The 25,231-nt window shown below is 43.0% G+C and overlaps 1 protein-coding gene and 1 long non-coding RNA gene across 2 annotated transcripts; both read right to left on the bottom strand.

Moving 5' to 3' along the window:
• Positions 1-1,458: 1,458 nt before the first annotated feature.
• Positions 1,459-2,021, bottom strand: LOC111610921. Its single transcript, XR_002753811.1, has 3 exons — positions 1,944-2,021; positions 1,644-1,854; positions 1,459-1,558 (listed from the first exon to the last, which is right to left on the bottom strand). It is a non-coding gene; the product is annotated as an uncharacterized LOC111610921 (long non-coding RNA).
• Positions 2,022-4,743: 2,722 nt separating this feature from the next.
• Positions 4,744-17,772, bottom strand: LOC102217237 (hyaluronan and proteoglycan link protein 4-like). The gene is made up of 4 exons (XM_023346021.1): positions 17,711-17,772; positions 17,064-17,181; positions 5,661-6,056; positions 4,744-4,919 (listed from the first exon to the last, which is right to left on the bottom strand). The coding sequence occupies exons 2-4, from the start codon at positions 17,170-17,172 to the stop codon at positions 4,822-4,824; spliced, it is 603 nt and encodes a 200-aa protein (XP_023201789.1). The 5' UTR covers positions 17,173-17,181; positions 17,711-17,772; the 3' UTR covers positions 4,744-4,821.
• Positions 17,773-25,231: the final 7,459 nt, after the last annotated feature.

Below are 25,231 nucleotides of genomic sequence, written 5' to 3'. Positions count from 1 at the left end.
GCTGCCCTCAGGCTAATAATGACTCTCAGAGCCTCCATGTTGTTCAGACTCCATGGTGAGGAGGAGGAGGATCTGTTCCTCTATCTATCTAATTATGGGCAACAATATTTTCATTAACTGGTTTGTGAATAAAAACGTAGGTCTGATGTTGACGTTAGAAAAACTGTTTCTATTTATATTTTTATAATCGTCCTGCAATAGTGGGACAAAACCCGCCTCACCACTAAACTCAGAAATGCTGCAGAGAAACTTCTGACTTTAACTTCATCATTCTGCTAAAAGCCCGGTTCACTACAGGCAGTCTGGGTCGGAACCACCGACAGATAGAAAGAATATCTGTCTTTATATCAGACATCCTGATATAAGACACTGAGACTGTCACCGCGAGTCGCAACGCAGCTCAAAGCCCCGGTACCACCTGGTACCACCCGGTACCACCTGGTACCACCCGGTACCACCTGTTCTCTGCTTCTCCTTACCGTTTCTACCAGGCAGGTTAAAGCCGCTGGAGGTTCTGGGCTGTAAACAGAAGTTACTGCAGAACCTCAAGTGTTAAAGGAAGATTCGGCCCAATTAGAGTTCATGAAATAAACATCAGAGAAAATATTGTAGCAATAATCAGAACCGCAGCAAAAAGCCAAACATGCCACAATGAAATGAACCAAAATGTCTCCAAAGCATCGGGGGACTGACAGGGGCCACCGGGGGATTCCAGGTGGATTCCAGGTAGATTCCAGGTAGATTCCAGGTGGATTCCAGGTAGGTTCCAGAGATGTGCATGGCAGCAGCTGTTCCTCCAGGGCCGGCCCAAGGTAATATGGGGCCTTAGCCAGAACCCCCCGTCCTACTAAGAACCTCAGCATCACTAACATGTTTAAATGTCGATCAGGTGAATCTGTGAGAGGGAGACCAGGTTTATTGGCCCAGTTTAAAATCAATCACTGATTATTGGTTATTGGCTGTGATGTATTTGTGAACAAACCCAATTCAAACACAAAGATTACACCATATTGTAGCCATGGCAACACAACAATCAAACTATCAAGATGATTCTTTAAACTTTTACAAAGTAAACGTCCTAGTTAAATCCTAAATGTACTATTTATTTTTCTCAGCTGATGCATTAAATAAAATGTAATAACATTGTTATTCTCTATAAATGATGCTACAGGTTTAGATCTATGGTCTGTGGTACAATTAGACCATTTCTAGGGGCCCCTGAATGTCTGGAGGCCCCTGAATGTCTGGAGGCCCCTGAATGTCTGGAGGCCCCTGAGTGTCTGGAGGCCCCTGAGTGTCTGGAGGCCCCTGAATGTTCTAGTGCTTTTCTTTTATTTTTAAAGGTTAATCTTTTTAAATATGTTTTATACCAATGTTAAATTTCTGGAAAGTCTAATATTGTCATGTTGGGTTTGAATGTTAGCCCAAATGCAGAACACAACCACAGGAGAAGTGAAATCAGTTTTAAATGATTTATTAAAGATCACACAATAATCAAAGAGAGAGAGTCGGGGTGGTCTGGTCCAGGGGAATAAACAGTAATGGTAGCAACAGTTCACTGGGAGGGAAAAAAGCAGGGTGGTTAGTTCAGGGGTCGTGGGAGAGTGGAAAACTCTCGGGGGGAAAAGACGGGTAGATCTTACTTGTGGTTGTTGGAGCAGAGTTGTGGAGGGAAACTGGGTTGGTCCGGGGTCTCGGTCCCTAATGGATCCAGGGACAGCGGAGGAATGCGGCGGGGAGCGGACAGGTAGGCTCGGGTGAAACGGAGACACGGAGGAGTGGAACGGCCGCCAGCCGTGGAGTCCAGAGGAGATTTGCAAACAGCAGAGAGGTGAGTCTGGGAACTCGGGCAACCTGAAGGCAACGGAGAAGAACGAAAGATTCACTAGAAGGTTCAGGCAACAAGGAACTCTAAGAAAAGCTAAAGGGGGGCTCAGAGGTACCGTGACTGGCACAACACTCAGGCGACGTTGGACTGACGGCCCACTCCTATGACTGCTCCGCTGATGAAGGTGATCGGGAGCAGCTGGGGAAAATAATGACGTCACCGCGCTCCATCCGAAACCTGTCGCCTTCTGGTGGTAATATGTAGAACGGCGCGCAGGCAACCCCACCAATAGGACAGAGAGCCCCGGAACACAACAAATATATTTTATAAACTAACAGCAGCCATTATAGGTGGGTGTAGTACCCAGATGTGATACTCTAATGACGAGTAGCACTACTTCAATATAGTTTTAGTAAGTAACTGCAATAAACTACACTAGTAAGAGTAACAAAGTATTTGGTGAAATGGCTATTATTAACTACTGTTTTACTGATCATAATGTGTAATGTGATATTACCCATTTATTTCAGCAGACATGAATAAAAGTGAAGTTATCTGCACTGGTGGGTATTTTAAAACCAAAAATGAAAAATATTAATACAAGACAACAAATTAAGGTTAGAAGAAACAAACATTTATCTGTGTATCGTGTTTTATTATTTTATGGATTAAAATGTGTTCTTCACTCAGTTAAATTACTTGCATTAGGTTGCATATCAACAAAAGTTACAGAGTAATTGAGTAAATCTAATTAGCTAATACCTGCCTTTGGCTGTTTGAGCAATATCACTTTTACAATTTCAATTAATTTTTTGCAGAATATATATTTGGTATCTGGAAGCCATTGTGACTCAAAAATTAATTGTTAAATCCTACAAAACAGTAACAATAATGTTAAAGAATCTACAGTGATTAATTCAAACATGCCTTTTGTATATTTCCTGATGTGTAATAACCTTTATCTTTTATGTTAGTAGTTGTTACGTTGTGTTCTTGCTCTATTCTGAGTGGGAATGAACCACGTCTTGTTTAAACATATCTACAATGTATATAGATGTTGTCTCACATCTGTCTTGCATTCTCATACATGTTTATAATTTCTATGTTGTGAAATATGCCCTTGAGAATTTTTTACTTAAAAACTTTGTATGATCAGAGAAGTCTGTCTTCAGATGTCAGATGGACAGAATTTGCTGGCAATGATGTTCAGGTGAGATGTTCTGATTGGGACACTTGTGGTTCTGCTTATTTCCAACCGTTCCTGCTTTAAATGTTTAGAATCAATACTGTGGATATGCACAAACGTAGCACAAACGTAGCTGAGTTAATTGACACCCATTTCGTCTGATTTGAAGAAGGTGGGGGGGCTGGTTGACCTTTGATGACCTCTAAAAACATTTCTTTATATCTTTAAAATGATAGCAGCACAAACGAACATTTTTGCTGCACAAACGTTTGACACCAATTTTGTCTGATTTGAAGAAGGTGGGGGGCCAACTTCACTCAGGTGGTGGAGCTGCAGAGAGGTGGAGCTGCAGAGAGGTGGAGCTGCAGAGAGGTCCTATGTGGAGATGGAGCAATGCTTCTTCTTCTGTGATGTTTACTGGCGGTTGGGAAACAACGAAGATGGTGCATTACCGCCACCAACTGGTCTGGCGCCAGTAAAAAATAAAAAGCAAAACCAAAATCTCAGCCGAATCTTTAACTTGCTAACTAAATATTTAATGCTAAATATTTAGTTTGGAACACTGACATTTATAAATGTAGGAGTAAGCTGGTGACTGAATTTTCTTCATGACAGGCTAAATAACTACTGTACTGTTTATAAACGTGCGGCCCAGTGTCCAATCAGTGGTCAGAGCGACACTTCCTGCTGTTGATGAAGCTCCCAGTTTAGCGCCTTTAAGTATTTGTAATTATTGGGAAAGTTAAAACTTTGCTCCATGAAGTGCATTAAATCACAAAAGCCCTGAAATGAATTTTGCCTCTTGGCATTTTCTGATTTTTCATCATTTTTCTCAGTCGTCTTCTGCTTGTTCTGGAAGTTAAACTTCATCTGGTGCTTTGGTCTCAACTGGCTCTTTCTTTGAAGGACAGTTTTGTTTCCAGAGACTTCATGATTCATTTTATTTTTTAATATTGTTGTTTGTTTATTTTGGATATTTAAAATGTCTTCCAGTTCCAGTGTTAAATGCTCATTAGAAATCATTTTATTGATCTTTGTGAATGTGTTCTTATATTATTATGCCTTTACCACTGTCAGTAAATGGTCTCAATATAATATTATTCTGGGACAATTTATCATCCAGCACAATCTGGAGTTCTCTCCAGATTTCTCAGTTCTGTTATTTCTGTTTCATCATCTCCAGCTGATCTGCTGACTCCTGGCTGTAGAGACAAAGTGTTTGATCAGAAGGTTCTGATCAGTTCTGATCCAGATTCTGGATCTGAACCTATGAGGAGAAAAGATGGAGGATGTGTTGGTGGGCGGGTCGCTGTTCTGGCTGTGTCAGAGGATCTTCACTCATTGGCTGAATTATTTTAATGTGACATAACTCTCCAAATACAGTTTAATATCAACTTGTTTCCTGACCAGTCAGATGTATACAGATACAAAACCACAACATTTACCTTATGTCCAAATAAAATATTTTTTCACTAATGGAATTTATTAACTCCTGTTATTTGTTTTAATTGAAACTAATAACAATAACTCAGTCATAAAATGGTAAATATCACTAAAATTAAACGTTTGACTCATGGAATTGATCAAAGCAATGGACGTTATTATAAACACATCAATCACCACTACTATTAAAATGTTAAAACTTCACCTTCATGTGTAAACTGAGAATAAGCTTTAAGATTATTCAGGTGTGTTGAAGCAATAAAAGCTCAAAAAGAATCTAGAGATGTTTCAGATTAAAGTTAACGTTTAATATTTCAGAGCCTCGGCGCCCCCTGCAGGATGAACCTGCGGATGTTGCAGCGGATCACAACAGTCCAGCGATCAGAGCCAGCAGAGCCAGCAGGCCCACTGGCAGGACGGTGTTGGGTCTCAGCTGCACGTCTCCTCCGGGCCTGGGCCCACCTGCAGAGAGGAGCCAGCAGACAGGACAGGTTAACATCCAAACACTGGAAACACTGGAAACACTGGAAACGTTGATGTGTTGTTGTGACCGAAACAGAGGACTGATTCAGCTCTGAAACAGAGACTTCCTGCTCCATCCTCAGCTTCCTGTCCAGTTCTGTCTCACAGAAACGACTTCCAGACACACAACCAGCTCACATCATTTCCAGCAGTAACCTTCCTGACTTTTCACTACCGTTCTGAATATTTACAGAATTTGCTTTGACTCAGTTTTAACTGTAATGAGAAACTTGGAGAGAATATTTCAGGTTTAAAAGATGTTAGTTCCACCAGAGAATCATCAGCCTGCTGGGCTGCCGGGTTTTATTGGTGGTATTATTTTTAGTGGTGTGTCACTTTGTCTCCAGTAACAGTGACACATGGATGAAGTTGGTTTGTGGTTGAACGGTGAACTGGGCGCTGACTGCGCCCCCTGCTGGCCTCACGCTGTTAGTCCCACAGCATGATGCTGACTGCTCCTAGTATGTTCAGATACGATACCAGCATCAAGGACTGGTTCTGGTAAAGGCAGGCCGTTCCTCCTGACCCACACCAGTTTGATCCTGTGGCTAGACATCCTCCACACCAGGCGGGGGCGCTAAGGCATAAACCAGTTACCTACTGCTGGTGGGTAGCTGTGACCCTTGACCCCAGGGTTCAGCAGGAGTAGAGAGGGAGGTTCTGATCCAGAAACAGACTGACCTTCCACTTTCAGCATAACGATGCTGATTGGGTCACTTGTCAGAAAGGTTCCACTTCTTCCTCCTCTGCCGCCTGACCGGGGCTGCTCTATCTCTAGCTCTTCTTCTTCGTCTCCCGATCCTTCCAGTAAAACTCGGCACTCATACTTTCCGGTGTCTCTGCCCACCACTTTCTTCAGCACCAGAGACAGGTCTCCTTTCTCTGCGGCCAGCAGAGACGTGCGGCCCTTATAGGCAGCCAGCTGATTGTCATCCACCTTCTTGTTCCTGTAAAGAAGAACCGGCGCCAAGGTCTGGTCGGGTCTGCTCCACTCTGCCAGGACAACAGCTTTGGCCCCAGCAAATTTACACGGCAGAGTGACGACTGCTCCAGCTTTAGCTTTGACTGAGACCGGATCTGCAGGAGGGAACAACACAGAGGTCAGAGGTCACACCTCAAAGCATCAAATTAATGATGTACTTTCTGAAACTGGTCTGATATCATTTCAATCTGGAGAGACTCAGACGGAGAAAAGGGAAGCAATTAGAAAGTTTATTAACAGCATGAATTAAATCTTTGGCGCTCGGGCCCCGGCTGAGGACATTGATTATCGCAAACTTTGCGATGGGCTCGGATGAGCTTTCCATATGCTGTTAGGAACATCATCCCCCAAAAAGAGGTTGAGGCCGGAGAATCGGGGATGGAAAGCGCTAAAGGACAGGAGGTGCGCTGACTTAGACTGCGAGGTAAAAACCAAACAGAAGGAGGTGACGTCACAGTGACAGCATTCCATATGCTGATAGAAATGCCATCCCTCGAAAGAGGTCAAGGCCAGGGCCGAGGCCGGGGGTTAGGAGACTGGACGGTAAAGAGGAGAGGAGCTGCGCTGACTTAGATTGCAAGGTAAGAACCAAACAGAAAAAGGCAGCATGACAGCGACGGGAGGGGAGAGTGAGAAAGGAAGGCGAAGACCAGCAGGGAACATAGCGGGGCAACGGGAGGTAAGATGCACAGAACACAGGGAATGGGAAGCACAGAATGCAGGGCAGGGCATGGGGTGCTGGTAGATGAGAACCAGCTGGGGATGCTGCAGGGCGTGGGATAAGGGGATGCTGGTTATAAAGCCAGCATGAATGCGGCAGGTCATGGGATATGGGGACTCTGGAAAAGCCTTCGAGGCGTAGGGTGATGTAACACCAGGAGAAGAGAGCCAGCTGAGGGTGGAACAATTAGTATAGAAATGAGAGAGAGAAAGGTGCTAGCTAAGAGTTACTGAGTTAAAGGATGAAATGGTGAGGGAGAACTTAAAAGAGAGGTATAGACTGCTTCTTACAGAAACGGGAAGGTGGAGTAGGAATTAAACTCACGGTATATGGCCGAAAGAGGCGGGCGATAGGAGAAAATACTTCTGAAAGAAACCTGAAATGAGGGCGAAGAGCGGAAGGGGAAGGTGGCGTCACGATGTAGGGAAGGAGCACGTGCTTAAATGAGGAAGACCATCCACCACCAGCGGTTTGCACAGTGCTTATCAGGCACTGAAGGAGCTGCGAATACTGAGAACGAGATACGTATAATTATATGAAGAGAATACTGGAGATGACTACGAAGCTGTTGGCGTAAGGTCGAGAGAATACCTTGAATACTGGTTAAATGTGATCTAAAGAGTTGAATGGTGTCGTATAGATTATAGCCTCAAGGTTGCGAAAATGCAGGGGCTTGGAATGATGGATGAACACAAAGAGAAAACTAAGACTGGAAATGAGGATGAGAAACTGAGGAACTATGGAGAATAAAATTACGGTGCGAGACGTGGATGAAGGTTTGAAATGAATGATTTTGTCTAGTAGCTGGACTGGACTGAATGAAGGCTGGGAGAGACAGCTTATCAGCGAGTGTTAAAATGGCCAGATCTTTAATAAGCAAAGGTGATTAAATTGATTAATGGCAATTGGTGACAATAAAAAGGTGGGGGTTTGGCTTTGTGGGTCGAATATAACAGCTTATGGCGGAGAGCAGCAATGCGGGGACGCTTGCAGAGACCTAGAAGTGACGGGATGGCCTGGGAAATGATAACGTGCGAATTCGGATGATCTTGGATGGGAGATGAAGCCTAGAAGCGCCAGAAGGGACATGAGCTTGAAATGTGGGAATACGAGGCAGTGTACTGTTGGCCCCGGTTACAGCAAGTAACGGGGGGCTTAGACTTATTCTGGGGGCAAAATGAATCTGCGTAGCTGAGTGTAGGTAACGACTCAATAGCGCAGGCTACTTGTTAACAGGCTTAAGGCGCTGTAATATTAGCCGAGTTTCTTTTAGCTGACATTACCTGCATCCGACAGCGTTACTCAACTCAGTCAGTTAATTTGGGGGAAAACTTAGCAAAGTTCTGCGTTTGCTGGTATGATTATAATGCACATACGCCGCTCTGCACAGCAGCAGCGAGTCTCCTTCGCTGCCACACGGGTGTAAACCCAGCAAGTGTCTCAGCATTCAAGTTGCGTTTGAGGTCGGCTCGGAAAACGGGTTACAACGTTTTAACGGATTAAACAGTTTTAACTGCTAATAGTGATGGGGGACGCAGATACAGGTAAAAGCCAGTAAATTAGAATATTTTGAAAAACTTGATTTATTTCAGTAATTGCATTCAAAAGGTGTAACTTGTACATTATATTTATTCATTGCACACAGACTGATGCATTCAAATGTTTATTTCATTTAATTTTGATGATTTGAAGTGGCAACAAATGAAAATCCAAAATTCTGTGTGTCACAAAATTAGAATATTACTTAAGGCTAATACAAAAAAGGGATTTTTTAGAAATGTTGGCCAACTGAAAAGTATGAAAATGAAAAATATGAGCATGTACAATACTCAATACTTGGTTGGAGCTCCTTTTGCCTCAATTACTGCATTAATGCGGCGTGGCATGGAGTCGATGAGTTTCTGGCACTGCTCAGGTGTTATGAGAGCCCAGGTTGCTCTGATAGTGGCCTTCAACTCTTCTGCGTTTTTGGGTCTGGCATTCTGCATCTTCCTTTTCACAATACCCCACAGATTTTCTATGGGGCTAAGGTCAGGGGAGTTGGCTGGCCAATTTAGAACAGAAATACCATGGTCCGTAAACCAGGCACGGGTAGATTTTGCGCTGTGTGCAGGCGCCAAGTCCTGTTGGAACCTGAAATCTCCATCTCCATAGAGCAGGTCAGCAGCAGGAAGCATGAAGTGCTCTAAAACTTGCTGGTAGACGGCTGCGTTGACCCTGGATCTCAGGAAACAGAGTGGACAGACACCAGCAGATGACATGGCACCCCAAACCATCACTGATGGTGGAAACTTTACACTAGACTTCAGGCAACGTGGATCCTGTGCCTCTCCTGTCTTCCTCCAGACTCTGGGACCTCGGTTTCCAAAGGAAATGCAAAATTTGCTTTCGTCAGAAAACATGACTTTGGACCACTCAGCAGCAGTCCAGCTCTTTTTTTCCTTAGCCCAGGTGAGACGCTTTTCGCGCTGTTTCTTGGTCAACAGTGGCTTGACACGAGGTATGCGGCAGTTGAAACCCATGTCTTTCAAGCGTCTCTTGGTGGTGGATCTTGAAGCACTGACTCCAGCAGCTGTCCACTCCTTGTGAATCTCCCCCACATTTTTGAATGGGTTTTTTTTTCACAATCTTGACTAGGGCGCGGTGATCCCTATCGCTTGTACACTTTTTCTGACCACAGTTTTTCCTTCCCTTTGCCTCTCTATTAATGTGTTTGGACACAGAGCTCTGAGAACAGCCAGCCTCTTCAGCAATAACCTTTTGTGTCTTTCCCTCCTTGTGCAATGTGTCGATGGTCGCCTTTTGGACAGCTGTCAAATCTGAAGTCTTCCCCATGTTTGTGTAGGCTTCAGAACTGGACTGAGAGACCATTTAAAGCCCTTTGCAGGTGTTTTGAGTTAATCAGCTGATTAGTTTGTGGCACCAGGTGTCTTCAAAATTTAACCCTTACACAATATTCTAATTTTGTGACACACGGAATTTTGGATTTTCATTTGTTGCCACTTCAAATCATCAAAATTAAATGAAATAAACATTTGAATGCATCAGTCTGTGTGCAATGAATAACTATGATGTACAAGTTACACCTTTTGAATGCAATTACTGAAATAAATCAAGTTTTTCAAAATATTCTAATTTACTGGCTTTTACCTGTATGTGAAGTGCAGGAACCCCTATAGCAGGGGTGTCAAACTCCAGTCCTCAAGGGCCGCTGTCCTGCAACTTTTAGATGTGCCTCTGCTGCACCACACCTGAATAGGATAATTAGGTCATTAAGGCTCTGGAGAACTGATCTACACAAAGAGGAGGTAATTAAGCCATTTCATTTCAATGTTTTGTACCTGTGGCACATCTAAAAACTGCAGGACAGCGGCCCTTGAGGACTGGAGTTTGACACCTGTGCCCTATAGTATCAAATCGATATAGGAAAAACTGAGAATTTCCCATTCTAAGGTGGAAACAAACAGCTTCCGGTTCAGGGGGTGAGGAGGGGCACTGTTGACTCTGGGCAAGCGATACCCTTCGAAGCTCACCCGTACCGCAGGGCCTGGCGGGGAAGCAGGTAAAGTTCTGAGACCAGGGATATACCCAGAAAACGACTTGGACAATCCTAAAAACTTAAGCTAAGAAAAGGGGACATTTTGTTAAAGGCCTGGTGAAAAACCACTGCCAGATCATTAAGGTCTTCTACTTTACTCAGTACTGCACGTCTGGGATGAAACATGAAATAGCAATCAGCTTCTATGCATAATAAAACAGGGAGAATTACTGTAGGTCAAACACCAAAACGCATATTCTTTAAATTGATGATAAACCTCCTTCTATTTAAAATTACCTTTGATGAGTAGTGAATGGAACATTAAATGAATTTTGATGAGAAACGATGATGGGATGATAGCCCTGGCAAAAGACGATTAGTGACTTGGCTACCAATAGGTGAAAGCACTGAGCTGACTTGTACCGATGTGCCCTGGAGGGATTATTAGCCAGCTTCACGTTCTACGGCGCATGTTGCCTACTACTGAGACAAGAGGCACAATTAGGCTAATGATAATTTACAACTCGCAGTCAGTGCGGGTCGCCTCTCTTCTGCCAGCGTACAATTGCGAACGGCTGTCATAAAATGATGATGTTTAATGATGAATAAACGGTATGATGATCCAAAACAGTCCTAAATCCCAGGCAGCGCTGCTGAGCGGAACCCAGGGCTCGGCACAGGTGCAGCAGGGTGAACGAAGGACCGAGAATGCATGACAAATGACAGCTACGAACAGAGGACAAGGACCCGACAGAGACGCTGAGACATAGGTGACATTAGATGCACAGGGAGTAATCAGAAAACAGGACACACCTGGAAACAATCAAGGGGAGAGGGACAACACGGAGACTCGGAAAACACATGTTGAAGCAGAGAAATTAACGCAATAACCATGACAACCCGTAAACGGCTCTATGTAACTGGGTGTACATCGTCTAATGCAGAGGTGTCAAACTCGAGTCCTCAAGGGCCGGTATCCTGCACCTTTTAGATGTGCCTCTGCTGCACCACACCTGAATAGTATAATTAGGTCATTAGCAAGGCTCTGGAGAACTTATCTACACCAGGAGGAGGTAATTAAGCCATTTCATTCCAGTGTTTTGTACCTGTGGCACATATAAAAACTGCAGGACAGCGGCCCTTGAGGACTGGAGTTTGATTCCTGTGGTCTAATGCGAATAAACGTGACCAAACACAGCCGCTGACTTGAGAGGGACGGGAAAAGGAGCAGGAAGTCCAGTGCGGGCAAGATAAAGTTAAAGGAGGAACATATGGGGCTTAATGACAGTGAATGACAGAGGTTACTACGAAGAGCGAGTAAAAGAGGTTGGCGATCCACTTTGGGTCACCGCTGGGAGGGATGCTACTATTTGCTAATTTATTTATGCATTCATTCAATTAAAAGCTCTGAAGCACTTGAAATGCACCCGGGTGGCACATGCGAATAGGGCCTGCAAGTTCGGGAAGGGGATAGACTAAGTTCTGCGTTTCCTAACGCTGCAAAACATGAATGAGACATGTGAGGCTACGTCTTACCCTGAAAGCCCGAGGTGGGCGTAGCATGGGAAATCCGAAGGGAGGAGCTGATGACCGGGCTGCCAGCAGCTATGCGGAAGTGAGTGAAGCTGTTGAAGTGGCTGAACCAGAGCGAGGAACCGGTGGAAAGGCGATGTGATGAACGGCGGTGGAGAGATGATGAACAATGAGCTGGGAGGGCGACGGAGATCGGTGCAGCGAGACCTTGGCGGGTCGGCCAGGGCCTGAGGCGAAGAAAGATGGCCCGGGGATGAAGACAGTGGGATTATGTGTCCGCTTGCCAGAGACAGACCGTGGAGTGGGTGGCGCGGGAGCAAGGGACGGTGGATCCCAGTCAGGCGAGAGAGCGGCGGGAGAAGCTGCTTGGAATGAATGAGGCCGGGGCGAGAGTAATTCTTCTTCCATCTGAGGAGCGTCTGAGGGAAAGGAGGAGCCAAGCAAGCGGCTTTTATGATGGACATTAGAGGTGGAAGGACGAACAATCACGAAGAAAAGGATCTGGTGAGATAGCTGACTGAGGAGCTGAAGAGTGCGGCTGAACAGGTTGAGCTCTGCTGGAATGCTCAGGACGCCATGGATGGTGGTCCTTATCAGCTGGGGCTTGGACGGTGATTGGACGTGACAAGTCTTGGGACCGGCGCTGATCAATCAACGGTGATGACCCGGAAGCTCTGGTTGGATGATGCAGGTGGGGCTAAAAGAGTCTTCCAGTTTGAATTTGCGCCTAGGCTTCATAACAAATATGGCGGCCATCTCGGAGCGGTCGTCCCTCCTACTTGTCTCAGCACTGCCAGATATTTTTGTTCAGATTGACAGTCTGTTGACGTGAGATCTTGGGGGATAACGTTTCACAAGTAAGGTGGACATATTACCGTTTTGTGAATAGAATATTACTAAACTGTATTTATGTTCACCGGCAAAATAACAGCTGATATTAGCTTTAGTGTTTGGTGTAATATTGGGGTTCAGCCCCCGTTATGAAAGCTAACAGAGAGTCAGATTATCTGATACAAGAGCCAACCTTAGAAATAAAACATTATATATACCATTATAAATATAATACTATATGTTATAACATTCACTGGTTTACACAGGTGGCAAACTTTATTATTTATATATAATTCTTTCACTCTATCAAATGTAAGATACCTAAAAAACTCCTCTTTTTATTTTGAAGGCTTCCTAACGGCAACGATGTGAGGAAGAAATGGGAATTCGTCTTTAAAGAGAGACGAATTCATTGCACAGGATGAATCTCAGCTGCTGAATCACTAGGGCCAGAAAACATGGGAAATAACCTATATAGATATATACAGTATGTATGTACAGGTTTGCTATTTAGTAAGTTGTTCTTAATTAAACGCGCTGATACTTCATTGCGCCTGGCAAACAGATAATGCTGAGTGGAGCAATCGACCGGTCCAAGATGGCGGCTCTACGTCACGTTAGCTACAACAGGCAAGAGCGTTCCATATATGTTTCTATCAATCAATCAATAAATCAAATTTTATTTGTATAGCACATTTCAGCAGCAAGACATTTCAAAGTGCTTTACATCATATCAAACACAGAAACACAAAGCAACATAGAATCAATAATCAAAACGCAGCATTAAGTCAAGTTCCATCAATTAATTTGTAATTGATTACATTTCAAATACAATCCTAAACAGGTGGGTTTTTAGTCTAGATTTAAAGGAAGTCGGTGTTTCAGCTGTTTTACAGTTTTCTCGAAGTTTGTTCCAAATTTGTGGTGCATAGATGCTGAAAGCTGCTTCTCCTCGTTTGGTTCTGGTTCTGGGGATGCAGAGCAGAACCAGAACCAGAACCTGAGAGGTCTGGAAGGTTGATACAACAACAACAGATCTTTAATGTATTGTGGTGCTAAGCCGTTCAGTGATTTAAAAACTAACAACAGTATTTTAAAGTCTATTCTTTGAGCTACAGGGAGCCAGTGGAGGGACTTTAAAACTGGTGTTATGTGCTCTGTCTTCCTGGTTTTAGTCAGAACGCCAGCAGCAGCATTCTGGATCAGCTGCAGCTGTTTGATTGATTTGTTGGACAGACCTGTGAAGACGCTGTTGCAATAATCAATACGACTGAAGATGAACGTATGGATGAGTTTCTCTAGATCTGGCTGAGACATTAGTCCTTTAATCCTGGAAATGTTCTTCAGGTGATAGAAGGCCGACTTTGTAACTGTCTTTATGTGGCTCTGGAGGTTCAGGTCAGAGTCCATCACTACTCCCAGGTTTCGGGCTGATCGCTGGTTTTAGTTGTAATAACTGAAGCTGTACATTGACTCTAGATCTATAACTCTAGATCTATAACTCCAGATCTATAGCTCTACATCTATAACTCTAGATCTATAACTCTAGATCGTTCCTCTTTAGGTTCAAAAATAATAACTTCAGTTTTGTTTCTGTTCAGCTGGAGAAAGTTTTGGCACATCCACACATTTATCTGTTCTAAGCTTCTGTTCAGTGATTGGATGGGGTCAAAGGTCACCTGGTGACATCGTAATGTAGAGCTGTGTGTCATCTGCATAGTTATGGTAGCTAATATTATTTCCTGTTATAACCTGAGCTAGTGGGAGCATATAAATATTGAATAAAAGGGGTCCTAGGATTGAACCTTGGGGTACCCCACATGTGACCTTTGACCTCTTTGATGAGAAGTTTCCAATTGAAACAAAGAAATCCCTGTTCTTTATGTAGAATTCAAACCAGTTAAGCACTGGACCGGAGAGTCCGACCCAACTCTCCAGTCGATTCAGTAATATGTCATGGTCAACACTGAGGTCCAACAGAACCAGCACTGTGGTTCTGCCACAGTCTGTATTTATATGGATGTCATTGAACACTTTGACTAGGCCAGTCTCTGTGCTGTGGTAACCATGGAAACCAGACTGGAAGGAGTCAAAGCGGTTGGTTATTGTTAGGAAACTATTTAATTGTTTAAACAACTTTTTCAATATCTTTGCTGATGAATGGGAGGTCAGAGGTCAGAGGTCGGCCTGTAATTCTGCATTAGTGATTTGTCCAGATTGTTCTTTTTTATCAGTGGTTTGATTACTGCTGTTTTCAGAGCCTGGGGGAAAACGCCTGATGAGAGCGATGAGTTACTATCTGGATCAGATCAGCAGCAATAACAGGCAGGACTTTCTTAAAGAAATGTTCTAGAGTTATAGATCTAGGACATCCAGACAGCAGGAACTGGAGCTTATTGACTTATAATTTCCTGTAGGGTTTTATAATTAAGTAGTTGAAATTGGGTCATTTTTCCTGTATTTGTTTTGTTTGGGCACAGCATTGGTACTGACTTTATAGTGGATGTTCAGATTAATCCTCTGATTTTTTGAATTTTCTCTGAAACGAAGCTGAAAACTGGTTGCAGGCGGCAATACATTGGAATTCAGGCGGTAACGTCACAGGAGGGTTTGTGATTCTGTCAGCTGTTGCAAATAAAGCTGGAGCATTGTTAATGTTTTTGTTTATGACATCTGCAAAGAAAGCCTCTCTTGCATGTTTTAGTGTTAAATGATAGTTACGTAGACTTTCTTTATAGATGTCACAATGAACGTGGAGTTGAGTTTTACTCCATTTTCGTTCTGCCCTACGGCAGAGTTGTCTTGCAGATCAAACTGTTTGTGCATTTCTCCATGGAGATTTCTTTTTACCAGACACAACCTTCATTTTAATGGAATCAATAATATCTGAGACTTTAGACTGAAAATCTTTTACCAACTTATCTACATCATTACAGCTTAAGGGTGAGGAAGAAGAGTAGATTTGATTAAAAGTTTCTGCTGTGTTTTCAGTGAGAGAACGTTTTGTGATGGTTGCTGTTTGTCCAAGTGGGTTAAAAGATAAAGAACTTTCAAAGATAACAGGAAGTGATGCGACAGGCGACATCATTTACAGAGACATTGGAAATATCCACAGCCTTACTGATAACCAGGTCCAGTGTGTGTCCTTGAGTGTGTGTTGCTTGTTTGACATGTTGTGTTAGACCAAAAGTCTCTAAAATATTAGCGAGCTTTTTTGCCCCTCTGTCTTGGGGGTTGTCAACATGAATGTTGAAATCACCAACAATTATTAAACAATCATAATCAATACATATAAGAGATAGAAATTCATTCAAGTCAGTAAAGAAATTTTAGAATAGAATAGAATTCAACTTTATTGTCATTGCACTGTCACAAGTACAAGCAACAAGATGTAGTTTGCATCTATCCAGAAGTGCTCTACGAGATATAAATATTTATTTACAGATGTACAAGACTATGTATGTATGGACTATAAGGGGTTATAGCAAGAGATATAGATATTGTGTATAAATATAAATAAGGGAGCTATATGCACAGAATATACAAGAATGTTAGGGAATGGATTATAGATAAATAATGGCAGATAAAATTTACCAGTTGTATGTGTGTGTGAAGAAAACAGTCCGTGATGTGTGTGTGTGTGAGGATAGTCCATGTGTTATTGTTGTATGAGAGGATAGGGGAGTACAGTCCTTATAGTTTATGTTTTATGTCAGGAGGCGTTCAACAGCGTGACAACTGTGGGAAAGAAGCTGTTCCGGTGCCTGGTGGTTCTGGTCCGTAGGCTTCTGTAACGCCTCCCAGAGGGCAGGAGGGAAAAGAGTGTGTGTGCTGGGTGAGTGGAGTCCTTTGTGATTTTCCCGGCCCTTTTCAAACACCGCTTCCTGTAGATGTCCTTGATGGCAGGGAGCGGTGCCCCGGCGATATACTGGGCAGTTTTCACCACCCTCTGCAGCGCCTGCCGGTCGGAGACAGAGCAGTTCCCGTACCAAGCTGTAATACAGTTGGTGAGGATGCTCTCAATGGTGCAGCGGTAGAAGTTCGTGAGGATCTCTGAGGACAGGTGGTTCTTCCTCATATATGTTGGAGTTTTGTATAAAGTTACTATCAAAGTTCGTTTGTGGCCTTTAACCTCATTTCCAAGATACTCAAAAGAGGTGAAGTGACCCAAAGAGATTTTACTACAATTTATGGTATTCTTAAATATTGAAGCCACGCCTCCTCCTTTTTTATGTTTTCTATTCTCACTGAAGAAATTGTTGTTAGGAGGCGCAGATTCAATTAGTACAATCGATTCATTATTATCATTCAACCATGTTTCTGTCAGAAACATAACATGCATATTATGCTCAGTGATGAAATCATTAATTAATAGAGCTTTAGCACAGAGAGATCTTGTATTTTAAAGAGCTAGTTTAAGTGACTTGGAGGCCAAGAGTTCTTTGCCTCCTTCTATTGTGTGTAACAACTGAATCTCACCTGCAGCAGCGACAAACTGCCAGAAAACCACAGACAGCAGGAACAGAGAATCAGTCAAAGAAGCCATTTCCTGGTTGGGTCGATTTCTCCGTCCGAAATTTAGGGTCATGCGACGTTTCTGAGTGGAAAATATTTCCAAGAAACACCAAAAAACCCTTACATTTAACTGAAAACACAACAGTCAGTTAGAATTGCGGAGAAATTAGGATTAATCAAATAAACGACAGAGCCCGCACAGGCGGGAAAATATGGAGGTGGAGCTAGCTTAGCCGAGCTAGCTTAGCCGCGCTAGCTTAGCCGAGCTAGCTTAGCCGCGCTAGCTTAGCTCTGCTTCTTTTATTTTTAGGTTTTGTTTGCAGTTTAGCAAAAACACTTTAGCAGCGCAATACCGCCACCGTTTATTTTGTAACCGAAATACAACGGAACGTTTTTATAAATGAAATACAACAGAAGGAGAAAATACATTACTGGCCAATAGTTTAATCTTAATTCTACACTCAGACCGGTTTTAGTGACGGAAGGAAATATAGCCGATACGCAAATATTAACGGTACACTCAAAAATTACGTACACTGCTCTATATTTTATGAACCAAGGGAAAAACAACCACACGTATTTCTGAGTCTTTGTAAAACATAAATACTTACAAAGACAAACGTTTTCCGAGCTACGAAGCGTGTAATGTAAGTTCAATGTTCACGACCCGCTTACTTTCTCCTGACTAAATTACTGTTGACAAGGTTACTGGAGAAAAGTACGTCAAAGATAGTTTGTTCCTAAGAACGCTCACTCGGTCATGTTTCTAAAAATACAATACGATCTTCTACGTTTGCACAACATCGTGTTATTATAGACAACATGTAACATTATAATTACATGATTTTATTAATAACAGGTTCTGTGGGTCATTGGTCTGAAGCATGAAGCTCCAGGGCTGAAAATAAGTCCCAATGTTATTCCATTTGGTCAAATACTGTAATATAATTTGGTGGAAATTAGTTACATCAATAAGTTGGTAGTGAAGTTCATAATTAGTGCATAACAAAATTCATTCTAAGAATAGGCAAAATACTTCGGGTTTAAAATTTAATCAGAGTGTGACATATTGACTTAGGATATATTGTATTTGTAGAACCATGACCGAGTGAGCGTTCTTAGGACCAAATTATCTTTGACGTATTTTCTCGGGTAACATTGTCAACGAGAATTTAATCAGGAGAAAGTAAGCGACTCAAACACTGAATGTACATTAAACGCTTCATAGCTTGGAAAAGTTTTTTTTTGCAAGCAGTTATGTTTTAGGAAGACACAGACATGTGTTGTTTTTCTTTGGTTGATAAAATATAAAGAAGTACAATCTTTAAGTGTAACATGATATTCCTCGGCCCTTAAAGTCATGCTGCCTTTACGTGCTGCTGGACGGCTGGATCATCTGAGTGATCATTAAATTGATGCAGTATTTCCTTTGTTATTAAACTCAGTGATAAACCTTTTCTCATTGTTCCACATGTACATGTGGACAAGTACAAGTACAAAAGATGTTAATGGACAACATCACTGAACCTGCATCTGGACCACGGGCAGTTCCTGTAGTCATTGTGAATGACGATATTGGATGATATTGTTGTTGCGTCACCAACTTTCGAGCAGCATCTACTTGACCTAGAGGAGGTCCTTACAGGCTTAAATCTGCTGGCCTCTCATTGAAACTGAGCAAATGTCAATTCTGCCTTACAGAACTCACCTTCCTCGGCTACCGTGTTACACCATCTATCATTCATCCTGACCCCGACAAGGTGAGAGCTGTGACTGAGTTTAAAGTGCCAACCACTATAAAGCAGGTGCGACAGTTCCTTGGCCTAACGGGTTACTACCACCGCTTTGTACAAGACTATGCCAGTCATGCAGAGCCACTCTTCGCTCTCACAAAAAAAGATGTGACGTTCAACTGGAGTGACAAGTACCAAGCAGCTGTGGACTTTCTGAAACATTCCATAACTTCGGCACCAGTCCTCAAGTTCCCAGATTTTACGTGTCCGTTCTTCATCCACACTGATGCATGTGATGCTGGAGTTGGAGCAGCATTGATGCAGAAGGATGAGGATGGCAAAGATGTAGCTGTGGCTTTTGCTAGCCGTGCTCTGCATAAATCAGAAAAGCCCTATTCGACTCCAGAAAAAGAATGTCTGGCTGTTATCTGGGCATTGGAACATTTCCGTCCCTATGTCGAAGGTTTACATGTGACTATTTACCCTGACCACAGCAGCCTCAAGTGGTTGATGTCTCGACCCAATCCCTCTGGTAGGCTTGCCAGGTGGTCTCTTCGCCTTCAGGATTTCGACTTCAGCATCATTCACAAACCAGAAGAACGTAATAAGGTGCCCGATGCCCTTTCACGTAACCCCCTCCCTGATGTGGATGCACCTATTGATCTTCTTCCTCCCTATGCCATGATCGGAAGCATGGATCTTCGCGCTCTGCCTTCTGTGATTGTGTCTGACCGTCCTCATGTTCATCAGTTGCAGCTGGAGGACCCAGTCACAGGCACCTTGCTCCGTCAACTCGAAAATGACCAACAGAGTGAGGAGGATAACCAAGATCTGCAACAGCACATTGCACAAGATGGACTCTTATGTTTCATTGATCCAAAAACAAAGTGTGGTCTTCACCCACTCAAGCAGATTAAACTTTTTGCTCCTACTGCACTCCATAGTTATCTGCTCAAGTATTACCATGATCATCCTACAGCCAGACATCTGGGCATTGCAAAAACTCTGGCACGCTTGCGTCTCAGATACTTCTGGCCAAACATGAACTCTGATGTAAAAAAATATGTGGTGTCATGTTGTTCATGCCAAACCACTAAGCCAACTCAGAGAAAACCAGCAGGTCTTATGGTCCCAATCCAACCACAGAGACCATGGGAGTACAGGGGTGTGGACTACATTGGCCCACTACCCTGCACTCAAAGGAGAAATGCATATATCCTTGTTTTTGTGGACTATTTCTCCAAATGGATTGAAGTGAGCGCTGTGAGGGAAGCAACAGCTCAAGTTGCTGCTAATAAGTTCATCACCGATATATTTGCCCGACATGGTTCTCCATCCTACCTTATATCAGACAGGGGAACACCTTTCATCAGTGAACTGTTTGAGCATGTTGTGTCAAAACTTGGAACTGAGCACAGACTGACAACTGCCTACCATCCCCAAACTAATGCAACTGAACGTGTGAATCGCACACTGAAAACAGCCATTCGAGCATATATTGAGGATAAGCACACTTCATGGGACAAATATCTTCCCCAGATCTGTTTTGCACTGCGTACTGCACCTCATGAGAGTACAGGTTTGAGCCCATCAATGATGCTCTATGGACGGGAGTTGGACACTGCCTTGGACCTCATCACTCAGGCGTCGTGGGAAGGAATGGACGACCCTGAGACTTCTTACTCGGATCACCTGAGAGCTTTGATTCAAGATGCTCATGACCATGCTCGTACGGTTCTCGCAGAAAGTCATACAAGGCAAAAGCATTACTATGATCTAAGACGACGCCCAGTCTCTTTTAAAGTTGGAGACTTGGTCAGAGCAAAATCACACCCAAAGTCAGATGCATCATCTAACTTTTCAGCAAAGCTAGCACCTCTCTACAGGGGTCCCTACCGTGTCTACAAAAAGATGTCTGATGTGAACTATTGTCTAACCAAAGCAGACACTGGAGAGAAAGCTGGAGTATTTCATGTCGCAAACCTTCAACCATTCTACACCTGGGCTACAGCTCCATCTGACAAACACTCAAGGCGAAAGGCTTCTGCAGATTTGGATTTCAGTTTGCCAGACAGCAGTTTGCCCCCTGCTGTTTTGGACCCAGAGCCTGACTGTGATGTTGTCGACACTGCTATGGTCTCTGGCGACGTCCCAGCTGAAACTGACTTTGACTACATTGACCCTGTTTCACCCTTTTTGGACCAAAACTCTGTTCAAGACACTGACACTGCTTTGGAGACAGATGTTAACAGTTCACCCCCTGCTAGCAACGGGTGTGCTGTTGGGGTTTCTTATAACTTTAGACCAAGATGTGTTCCGAGGGTCACCACTGACTGGTCAGTCCATAAGTGGACCAACCCTTTTCATACTTCCAGGTTTGACCTGAAGTGACCTTATTTGCATTTTATGTGTTCATTGATGTTATGACTGTTGTTTAAGTTTTGTATGGACCATGTTTGAATGTTTCTCACATATTGTTCTGTGATTCAAAAAAAAAAGTACAAAACAGGAATTTCATTTTGTAATTGTCCTGAATGCTCTCAGTCTATTTTCGTTTTACAATATTTGTCCAAGTAGACATTCACTTTGTTGGAAACTGTCATGTATGCCGGCTTTTCAATATTGTGCTGTATATTCCCTGTTTACCTTTAACAGCTTATCCATGTATGGAGGCTGGTGAAGTATTGACTGTGCATTTGCTGTGTTCGGCTGAGGGCAGCCTTTTTTTGACCAGGGGGGAAAATGTAACAGCCGTAATTGTGTAGTTTCTCTTTAAGATACTCTAGTATTGCTAATGATGTCACAAGTACGTGCCAAGGCTTCTTTTTTTAAATTATTTTTTCTTATTAAACAAACAGTATACAAAGACTGGTTGAGGTATAAGAACATTGCAACATAGGTAGAAAAAATAAACAAAAACATGGAGCTAAGACTAAAGACAAGCACATAAATAGTAAGACAAATGAATAACAATAGGGCAAGATTTTAAAACAAAAGAAAAGTAGAGACACTGGCAGTTACTTTTTTGCAGAAACAGATTTCAAATGTTTTAATGAGGTGTAATACAATTTAAATTAAAGACCGAAGAGCATTCTGACGTAGCTCCCCTGCTTCTCTAAGTGGGTCAGGGCAGCATGAAGTGCTGTGGATACAGCGTCCTCTGTGGACCTCTTTGCTTTGTAGGCAAATTGGAGAGGGTCCAGCTCAGCAGGCAGGCCAGCGAGGATGTGACTCCGCACCAGTCTCTCCAAGCACTTCATGATGATCGGTGTGAGTGCCACTGGACGGTAGTTGTTCAGGGTGTTGATGTTGGTTCTTTTCGGCAGGGGGACAATGGTAGAGGACTTTAGGCAGGGAGGGACAGTGGCTTGAGACAGGGACTGGTTAAAAATCTTTGTGAAGATTCCAGCCAGCTGGTCTGCACAGTCTTTAAGCACCCGTCCCGACACACCGTCAGGTCCCGCAGCCTTCCTTGGGTTCACCTTCCTCATCACCTGTTGTATATTCGACTAATTGAAAGACGAAAAGGAGTCGGATGGATTATTCAGATGAACTTTAGTGAATTAAAAAAGGGATGAACGAATCGTACAGAGTTTAGTCATTCAGCTAACAGCTCTTTTCTCGGAAAAAAAAACCCAACGGTCCTAAGCTCACTTCTTCCTCTAACCTCAAGTTCTTCTTCTACTAGTTCTAAAGCATCATGGGATATAGAGTCCATTCTGTTAAAGGTCCACAATAGTCATTTTTGAACCAGATACTAACTATCAAATGCTAACTAGATTTATGAAACAACTGCAACTAAACTCATATTAAATTATAGTATCCCAAATAATAAGTCTTAAGCAAAACCTGCTTAAACCCAAAACAAATTCTCAACATCCTCCCCCCCGAAAAACAACAGTTTATCTAAATTTCCAAAGGATATAGCAGTTGGACTGGTCTCCGCCATACAGTCCCAGCTGTCGTTCGGACAGCACACGATCTCACCAGCCCGTCACGGCCTGGAAACAGTTCTTCAATTCTCCCCAGCTTCCAGCTCTGCCTCGGAGTCTTGTCCTCTCCAATGAGCACTATGTCTCCCACCTGCAGCTTGGACGGCGTCGGGGTGTCGCAACGATGCGCTGATCTTAAGTCCAACAAGTATTCCTTCCTCCATCGATTCCAGAAGTTGGTCATGAGTCTTTGCCTGTACCGCCATCTCCGGGTCATCTCTTCCTTGGTTGCTGTTGGATGCTTGGTATCAGCTGGGAATGCTCTTGGAGGCAAACTAGTGAGTCTTTGACCCACTAAGAAGTGAGCAGGTGTCAGAGGCTGTGGCTCATCCACCTCATTGTGCATGTATGTCAGAGGTCTAGAATTTATTATAGCCTCTGCTTCAGTAAGGGTCGTCCACATTTCTTCAAAACTTAGTTTTGCTCTGCCGAGTACCTTTCGTAGAATTACTTTTACTGACCTGACGAGTCTCTCCCAGAATCCTCCCCACCAGGATGCTCGTTCAGCAATGAATCTCCAGGTGATGCCCTTCTCAGAGAAGAAGTTTCGCAGCTGTGGGTCTTTAATGCTCTCCCAGAGCTTCTTTAAATCCTGTTCAGCTCTCTTGAATGTCATGGCGTTATCTGAGTAGACCACTTTACACAAACCTCTTCTTGAGATGAATCTTTTTAGAGCCAGCAGAAAGTTTTTCGTGGACAGATCTGAAACCAGCTCCAAGTGCACTGCTCTAGTTACAGCACAGGTAAACAGTGCAACATATGATTTTCTCATGGAACCTTGTTCCTTTACATAGAGCGGCCCAGCAAAGTCCACACCTGTGACATTGAATGGTGGAGATTCTGTTATTCTATTTTTTGGCAGTGGTGCAGTAGTCTGTTGTCCTGCCTTGGCGTTGAATTTCTTACAAAATGTGCATCTTGAGACAACCTTCTTGACTACTTGGCGTGCTCTCACAATCCAATATCTTTCTCTAGTTTGCACTAAGGTGTCTCGTATACCTGCATGCATCATTTTCTCATGTTGACACTGCACCAACATTTCTGTGTATCTGTGATGACCAGGCAAAATCCATGGGTGTCTTTCTCTGTATGAAAGTTCAGATTGTTGCAGCCTTCCTCCAACAGAAAGCAGCTCATCTTCATCTACACTGTTATCCTTTGCTGTATTTTCTACAGTTAAATACCACAAAATGCCCAGTAAAACTACCATAAGACATCTTTACAAGTAGTTACTGTAATTTGCATTGCATTATGGGTATAGTACATAGTATTACAGTAACTTACTGTATGTTTTGAATTTGCAGTAATTTACTGTTTACACATTACAGTAGTGGTACTGTACTTATAATATACAGTAAGAATTATATTTGATTCCCAACGGTCATCATACACTGCTAGCCTTTGCTGTATTTATTACAGTTAAATACCACAAAATGCCCAGTAAAGCTACCATAAATAGGGTGACCATATTTTCAGTTGGGAAAACCAGGACACGTTGTAGCGAGGGGGGTGGGGGGGTATGAAAACGGGGAAACTCTTTTGTAAATAGTAGGTAAACATACATTTGCGCTTTCGTATGTTGTTTTCGTACTGACAGCCACGCTATCTATCTTCTGATTAAGAACAGGGCTGCCCGCACTGACGCGGCTCAGGGATTACGTCACACGCAGGGCCGTGCGCAGTGCCCTAGTGCCTGTAAATATAATGGTCCAATGAAGGTAATTTAAAAAACAGGACATTTCCTCACTTTCTAAAAAAACCCCGGGACGCCCGGGACAGGACGTGAAATACGGACATGTCCCGGGAAATACGGACGTTTGGTCACCCTACCATAAGACATCTTTACAAGTAGTTACTGTAGTTTGCATTGCATTATGGGTATAGTACATAGTATTACAGTAATTTACTGTATGTTTTGAATTTGCAGTAATTTACTGTTTACACATTACAGTAGTGGTGCTGTACTTATAATATACAGTAAGAATTATATTTGATTTCCAACGGTCATCATAGCTGCTTCATCGTGGTTCCCTGTTTCTGTATTTTTACTCCTTTAGTGGTTAACATGTTTTTAAGGCAGAAAGAGAGCATGTACTTTTGTTTTTTTCACATCCTAGCTAACATTAATATGCAGTTTATCTAGCTACGTCATCAAGCGTGGCTTCGCTTCCAACTGTTTTCTGATGACGTTTGTTTTAAACTCCGAAGCTTTTCTCTCCAAGTGCAAGTGCAGCTCTGTCTCCGTGCTGTGGGCTCACACTGCTTCAGCTCTTCAAGACAGGTAAAAAAACACTTCTTAGAAAACTGTTTGAAGCCAAAGCCTAGTCTGGAAATGTACATTTTAGATGGAGTTAACGTAACTTATAGCATCATGCTATAATGCTATAACTTAGCATTATAGCATGAG

The sequence above is a fragment of the Xiphophorus maculatus genome, chromosome 14 (assembly GCF_002775205.1).
Source record: "Xiphophorus maculatus strain JP 163 A chromosome 14, X_maculatus-5.0-male, whole genome shotgun sequence".
In the NCBI taxonomy this organism is placed as follows: domain Eukaryota; kingdom Metazoa; phylum Chordata; class Actinopteri; order Cyprinodontiformes; family Poeciliidae; genus Xiphophorus; species Xiphophorus maculatus.
The sequence above is the reverse complement of the archived record's forward strand: the minus strand, read 5'-3'. Positions and strand labels throughout refer to the sequence as shown.